Raw genomic sequence first — 7,130 nt, 5'->3', positions numbered from 1 at the left:
ACACACACACACAGATCAGCTTCAGCACAGTCGAGTCCCTGTACTGGCTGGCGTGCTCGCGTTAGAACATGGAAATGGCCCGCGGAGTTCATTTGGGGTGAGTTTGGACGCTTCTTTGCAAAGGTGGTTGAGGTGCTGAACCGTTTCTGACTACGCGTCTTGTTTTCTGTGCAGACTCTTGCTGATTTGCTTACTTCAAGTAGAGCGCGTGAGTTCGTGGGATTCGAAAGGTGAGCAACACACGCACTTGGTTTCAGAGATTATTTAGCTGTGGATTTATGCTTTTATTAATTAATTAATTTTTTTAAAATATTTCTCTTGCAGTTCAGAGACCAAGCGGCGCCTTAGCCCGGTTGGGGCCGAGCCGCTCGGAGCCAAAGCCTAACTGGCCAATGACTGATTTGAATCAGGAAATTTCGCAAAAGATGCCACTGCAAATATTTGGCTTTTCTACCGCTCTGATTGGTGGCGGTTCATTTAACGAGCGCCATCAAGCGCCCGTTAGCAGGGAGACCTGGTCGGACGCCCCGAGCACCGGCAACAACCCGCCCAGCCTGTTGGACGACGGCGCCGACGAAGTAGAGGCTGCTCGGCTAACCCAGCGCCCCCCCGCTCGCACGACCACGCGAGCGTCTTCACGCCGGGGCTCCGACGCACCTGACCCGGCCCACCTGCTGTCCCCGACAAATGAGAGGAGTGGAAACGCCTCGAGTGGGCCGGAGGCCGGAAACCGACACCCAGAGGTCCACTTGAAGGCGGGACAAGCCCAACAAAGCTACGCGCCCGCTTCAGCGCCCCACGCGACCTTTAGCCCCCCGAGTCGGAGCCAGTCTACGGCGCCCAACGAAGCGACGGCTCCTGCTGCCTCGGGCAAGATTTACCGTCAGACGGCGTGGAGCGGCACGACGCCGGCGCCGGGCGCTCGTTACCTCCCTGCATCCAGGGCCGGCGACTCGGGGGCCTTTGCTCGGTACATCGCCTCAACCAGAACCAGAACCATCCCCGTCCCCGGGGGCCACGCCATCATACGGCCGCAGGAACCCGGTGACCAGGAGAAAGCGATTCACAGGGAGCCGACCGGCGCGGCCCCCGGGCGCCTGCCTGTGCCGCAGCAGGACTACGTGGCCCCCCAGCGTCCCTCGACCCAGCAGCAGGACTACATGGCCCCCCAGCGTCCCTCGACCCAGCAGCAGGCCCCCCAGCGTCCCTCGACCCAGCAGCAGGCCCCCCAGCGTCCCTCGACCCAGCAGCAGGGCTACGTGGCCCCCCAGCGTCCCTCGACCCAGCAGCAGGCCCCCCAGCGTCCCTCGACCCAGCAGCAGGCCCCCCAGCGTCCCTCGACCCAGCAGCAGGCCCCCCAGCGTCCCTTGACCGAGCAGCAGGACTACGTAGCCCCCCAGTGGCCCTCGGCGCCGCAGCAGGACTGCGTGGCCCCCCGGCGTCGATCAGCGCAGCAGCAGGGCTACGTGGCCCCCCAGCGTCCCTTGACCCAGCAACAGGCCCCCCAGCGTCCCTCGACCCAGCAGCAGGGATACGTGGCCCCCCAGCGTCCCTCGACCCAGCAGCAGGCCCCCCAGCGTTTTTCTACGCTGCAGCAGGACTACGTGGCCCCCCAGCGTCCTTCAACGCTGCAGGAGGCCTATGTGGCCCCCCCGGAACCATCGGCATCGTACAGGCCAGCGGTCCAGCGTGTTCATCCCAAAACCGTGTGGAAGAGGATCAGACTGGGAAAAATTAGTACTTCATAATCTTTTGCATAAAATGGTTTTTTTTTTTTCTTCTCAACCGTTGCCCTGTGAACATTTGCTATTTTAAAAAGAATAAAATTATTTAATTTTTAATCCTGTCTTTGCTTCTCCTTTTGCTGCTGGATGTCCATGTGGACATTTATGTAGGCTTGGTGCCATCTAGTGTGTGTAAAAGACATGTTTCCTCTTAAGTCTTAACAATGTACATCACTACAGAATAGTGACTGCTTGTATTTGGTAGCTACTCAGTTATAAAAGGGTATCAGTTTTGTGTACATGGACTGATTTTATACTCCAAGGTTCTCTAAAGTACAATAAAACTGGCTTCAGTGTAGCTGAGACTTTCAGTTCCAAAGTAAATCCAATGCCTGGAAGTCTTGGCTAAATAGAACAAACCAAATGACTCTGCTTTAGTGCACCCCAAAAATAGTCTGAATTCTCTCTCTGCAGTTGAGTGACGGGCCATTATAATTCCTGTTGAAACTGTTTAGTCAACACTAAAATTAAACCTGGCAAACCGAAGAAAGAAGGCTACTCAAAGGTTCTCTTCGGATCAGGAATATTAAGCGTACTAAGGTGAAACCTGATTTGGACGTGGTTTATCAAAGTCTAGTACTTTGAGCCCTGGTAGTCAGATTGCTCACATGTGGCAGGTCACAACCGGTTTAGAGAGAAACCGTGTGAACGCATGGTGGACATTTAAAACCCCCCCCCCCAAGACACAAAAACTTTCATCAAATATTCATCCCTTGATCCCTGTTGCACCTTTTTGGAGAAAGATCAAACATCAGAAGCCACGTTTAAAGGGCCCGGAGGCGCTCTGAGCCTCCTCCTCGTGGCATTCGGATGAACCCTCTGCACCGGCGGCTAGTTGAGTGAGGAGGGCCGCTGGGGGGGGGGGCGGGTGCACGTACGCCTGCTGATTGGTTGATTGGATGCAAGGAGACACATTGATTGGCTGCAGGTTGCAATAAATGCTCCCTCACACACACACACACACACACTCAATGCAGATTCAGGGCAGTTGGTGGTTTCTGCTTACCTTTGAACACAGACATGGCTTGTGGAGCTCATTTGGGGTGAGGTTTTGCTGATAGTAGTCAACTATTTGTTGAGTTTTTTTGTACCGTTTCTGACTTGTTTTCTGTGCAGGATCTTGCTGATTTGCTTCGTCCAAGCAGAGCATGTGTGTTGTTTGTGGGCCACAAAAGGTGAGCAACACACTTGATTTTGGTGTCATTCATCAGCTGTGGCCTTACGCAGGTTTTTTTTTTTTGTTTTCTCCCTCTTTCTCTTGCAGCTCCGAGACAAAACGGCAACGCGCGTGTTGGCTTCTCCCAACAAAGTAGTGTGTTCGGTGGCAGCCATCCCCAGAACGGCCTGGTACAGCCCTCTGGTCACCTGGGCTTGGCCCGGAGGAGGAGCAGCAGCAGCAGCCTGGGCACAGACGCTGCAGTTGGGAGTGCTTCTAGCTGGAGATTTCCCAGTAGTGGCCTCGGAGAAGCCGCACCGCGGCCAGCCGAGCGCGTCTATGCTTCAGCGTGGTTGGTGCGCGGCCGCTCGGAGTCGAACCCCGACCGGCCGACGGCGAGCTCGCAGAAACCGACTGGGCCGAAAAAGATGCCGAAAAAGCCGCAAACTGACATTTCCGCTGCTGCTGGTAGTTTGATTAGCGAGTCTGAAACTCCCGACAGCAAGGTGCCTCGGTCAGGTCGGCGGGGTACGCCACCTGCTGGCAAACACCAGTCGGGCCGCTTTGGGCCCAACGCCATCCCTGCGCGGACTAAGACGTCCGCCAGCGGCGCCGCCCGCCGGGTGTCTTCGCGTCGTGGCCCCGTAGCCTCTCTGCCTTCCTATTTGTCCCCTCTTCGGGAGGAGAGGACCAGAAAGGCCCCCAGCAAAGCGAGCGTGAGTGCTGGTGTCCTCCGGGCCTCCGGTCGAGCCGTCTCCCCGACAGGAGCCCACGACATCCCTCAGCGATTCGGCGGCTTCGCCATCCGGCGGCTGAGAGAACCTGCCCACCGGAAGAAAGTGGGCGTCTGGAGGCCTCGGCAGGCGTACGTGGCCCCCCAGCGGCACTCCTCGTCCAACAGGCCCACACCGGTGCAGAGGGTTCATCCGAATGCCATAAGGATGAGGCTCAGAGCGCCTCCGGGCCTGTAGCAGGCGGGTACTTTAACATCCAGCTGTTCTTTAGTGTTAATCCTGGTTTCTAATGTTTGCTTTCTCCAAACAGGTGCCACAGGTGTTCTGGATGGAGCGATTTGAAATAAAATTCTTTTAATTCATGTAGTGTTCTGAATTTTCCTCCTAGATGTGTGGTATTAGTTTGTGCTTCTAGTGTTAAAATGCATAAAAATGCTCAATCATAACATTTCTTGGGTGCAATGGGTGTGGAAGCCCATTTCCGCCGCAAAAGAAAGGATTGGATATAAAGGAAAGTCAAAATGATGAGTTGTGCAGGATCATAGTTACATTAATGTCATTCAGCTGACTTTTATCCAAAGCTACACTTCAACCGTGATGATAGAATCCTAGGTTCTAAGCTACCAAATCAAAATTATTGACTGCTTTGGAGGCTCATTTTTGAACCAGAGGATCACGTTGCATCTTCAACATGAACTTCAATATTTATAAGGTTTTATGAAATGGAATTTTATTTCACTTCTAAATCTTTTTTTTTTTGTACTTTACCACAACCTTCCTAATAGACTGCTCATTCAGTGCACCCTCTTAATCTTTATGGCATTTATTATTTACAATACTAGCATTTTAACTAGGGCCGGGACTCAATTAAAAATATTAATCTAATTAATTAGAGGCTTTGTAATTAATTCGCATTTTAATTGCATAAATATTTGACCTGAGAACAGTGAGAAGTATTTTTTTTCACATGGATTTTTATTTTTGTTCAACCAATTCCAGCAGACAAGTGTGTTGTGTTGTGGATTCCAGCCTGAGAATCTATGAGAATTGAGGTTGGATTCAAAAGCATCAACAGGTGTGTGGTGGAACAGTGCAGGGAGATAGCAGGAAGGCTGAAGTGTGGAGGATCCTCAGTTCAAACCTGCTCTCTCAGAAGGAGGGTTTGGTTGCAGTCAGGGCTTCAAACTGTAAACTTTGAAACAGTTTTGAGGTTTAGTAAACAATCCCAAGGTCTAATATGAGAAACGGACACAATGAGGCATGTGCTTGAATAGCACAAGGGAACAACTGAAGGGCTGCAGGCTCCAACCTGCTGTCTGAGGTTGTGGGTTCATGCCCCTTCATGCAGACATCCCTTCTGCTTTGAAAGAGTTTTGAGGTTTGAGTAGCAGTCTCAAGGTTAAATACGATAAACAAAAATTGAATTTGTGCATGGTGAGGTAGTGCAGCACAAGAGCTGAGGAGCTACTGTCCTTACCCTGTAGGTTGTGGGTTCAAGCCCAGTCTTGGGTTTGAGCCTTTGGCTTTACTTCAGGTTTGAGTAGCAATCTCAAGGTTAAATACAACAAACAAAGGGTTGGTTAGTGTGTGGTAAATTAGCACAGCGGAAGAGCTGCTGCCACAAGCCTGCACTGCATTTGGCAGTTGTGGGTTCAAGCCCAGTCTTGGGTTTGAGCCTTTGGCTTTACTTCAGGTTTGAGTAGCAATCTCAAGGTTAAATACAACAAACAAAGGATTGGTTAGTGTGTGGCGAATTAGCACAGCGGAAGATCTGCTGCCACAAGCCTGCACTGCATTTGAAGGTTGTGGGTTCAAGCCCAGTCTTGGGTTTGAGCCTTTGGCTTTACTTCAGGTTTGAGTAGCAATCTCAAGGTTAAATACTTCAGGTTTGAGTAGCAATCTCAAGGTTAAATACAACAAACAAAGGGTTGGTTAGTGTGTGGTGAAGTAGGACATCGGAAGAGCTGCTGACATAAGCCCCTGCACTGCACTTGAAGGTTGTGGGTTCAAGCCCAGATGTGGAAATAGCATTTAAAAAGAGTTTTGAGGTTTAACTCACATGCTCAAGGTTAAATAGGAGAATCAAAGTTGCTAAAATGTGACCAGGACTGGTAGTGTAGGGGTGCAAGACGGAGCCGAAAGCCTCTGTAAGTGCCGCCAGTGGGTTCAAATCCTGCTCCTGCCAAGTCTTGAGCGCACTACTGTGGAGGTAGTTGTGGGGGCATTGTCCCCACTGGTTGTTTCAGAGAAGTGAACCCTGGGGGTTATGCAGAAACACAAGGCGCGGTCACTTGGGTTATGATGGCATTGTCGAGAATGATGAAGAATCTTTCGAATGATGATAAATTGACTAAATTTGATGTTAATTGCTTTAGCTTTTAGCACTTATTAGCCATGCTACGTAGCCTATAGGTTCCACCTTTTTGACGGGAGAGAAGGCCCGGATGAGTCAGTAAAGATGAGCAGATGTGTCTCATTCAGTGGTCACACTGACATGAAACTTATTACAGCCTCTGAGGGCATTTTTCAAGATAATCACATGTTTGTCTACTTCAGGGCATCCTGTGGACAACCTAGATTTGTTTACCCTTTTTAGTGCATCCACCCTCCAATTCTCTGTTACATTCAAATTCAACTCACTTGTGCCTTTACCAATGCAGGAAGGATGAATAGCATGGTTGATCCTCCAAGATGCACCAATCCATCTCTGGGGCAATATCCCATTATGATTTTTTATGTCAGTTACCCAAAACTAAAAAAGGATTTAGGAAGAGCCACCATGTCCCTTGAGGGTTGAACCCAGATAAGGTTTAAAGTACAGAAATTTGGGGCATTTGGTTTTATTGACAGGGACGTGTAGGTTGCTCCATCTAAGATCATTCCAGTCATGTCATGGGAAAAAAATATTGTGAAAAAAGTCAAAATATGTAGGGTCAAAAAATGTCACAGAAAAGATTTTTTTTAAATAGGTAAAAAATGATTAAAAAATATATGTAAGGTCAATATATATGTATATATAGATATATAATGTATATATTATTAGGGCCGGGACTCGATTAAAAATATTAATCTCGAGGCTTTGTACTTAATCAAAATTAATCGCATTGCAATTGCATAAATATTTGACCTGAGAACAGTGAGAAGTATTTTTGTTCAACCAATTCCAGCAGACAAGTGTAGAAATAGCATATTTAGAAATATAGTACTTTCAGAAATTCAGGTAGCCTATAGGTAAGTAGACCTTCTGTAAACTAGTTTTTTTTTTTTTAAGTAGACCAATACTGTGGTTTGTTGTTGACTGAAGTCATGAACGCTGTGCTCCAGTATTATCGGTCCTCGGAAACTCATCCAGTGAGAAACGTTCCGCGGTGCAAAAAATAAGTAAGAATGCGTAAAAATGTTTAATGTGTTATTTTTTGTGTAATTAATTAATCTTACTTCACATTGTAATTAATT

The 7,130-nt window shown here is 49.0% G+C and overlaps 2 protein-coding genes across 2 annotated transcripts; both read left to right on the top strand.

The window, feature by feature from the left end:
* Positions 1-1,748, top strand: LOC119219554 (DNA translocase FtsK-like). Its single transcript, XM_062558646.1, has 3 exons — positions 1-97; positions 175-230; positions 325-1,748. The coding sequence occupies exons 1-3, from the start codon at positions 69-71 to the stop codon at positions 1,746-1,748; spliced, it is 1,509 nt and encodes a 502-aa protein (XP_062414630.1). The 5' UTR covers positions 1-68.
* Positions 1,749-2,743: 995 nt separating this feature from the next.
* Positions 2,744-4,252, top strand: LOC119219425 (uncharacterized). The gene is made up of 4 exons (XM_037474627.2): positions 2,744-2,827; positions 2,901-2,959; positions 3,049-3,914; positions 3,985-4,252. The coding sequence occupies exons 1-3, from the start codon at positions 2,805-2,807 to the stop codon at positions 3,909-3,911; spliced, it is 945 nt and encodes a 314-aa protein (XP_037330524.2). The 5' UTR covers positions 2,744-2,804; the 3' UTR covers positions 3,912-3,914; positions 3,985-4,252.
* Positions 4,253-7,130: the final 2,878 nt, after the last annotated feature.

This window comes from Pungitius pungitius, chromosome 17 (genome assembly GCF_949316345.1).
Source record: "Pungitius pungitius chromosome 17, fPunPun2.1, whole genome shotgun sequence".
Lineage (NCBI taxonomy): Eukaryota > Metazoa > Chordata > Actinopteri > Perciformes > Gasterosteidae > Pungitius > Pungitius pungitius.
This window is presented reverse-complemented; position numbering and strand designations above follow the sequence as displayed.

What these genes read in the sequence shown, in the direction of transcription:
- LOC119219554 (XM_062558646.1), top strand. Translation starts at nt 69, where the DNA reads ATGGAAATGGCCCGCGGAGTTCATTTGGG. An exon ending in GCCCGCGGAGTTCATTTGGG is followed by an intron (nt 98 to 174) that starts GTGAGTTTGGAC and finishes TTTTCTGTGCAG; the next exon opens with ACTCTTGCTGATTTGCTTAC. An exon ending in GAGTTCGTGGGATTCGAAAG is followed by an intron (nt 231 to 324) that starts GTGAGCAACACA and finishes TTTCTCTTGCAG; the next exon opens with TTCAGAGACCAAGCGGCGCC.
- LOC119219425 (XM_037474627.2), top strand. Translation starts at nt 2,805, where the DNA reads ATGGCTTGTGGAGCTCATTTGGG. An exon ending in GCTTGTGGAGCTCATTTGGG is followed by an intron (nt 2,828 to 2,900) that starts GTGAGGTTTTGC and finishes TTTTCTGTGCAG; the next exon opens with GATCTTGCTGATTTGCTTCG. An exon ending in TTGTTTGTGGGCCACAAAAG is followed by an intron (nt 2,960 to 3,048) that starts GTGAGCAACACA and finishes TTTCTCTTGCAG; the next exon opens with CTCCGAGACAAAACGGCAAC.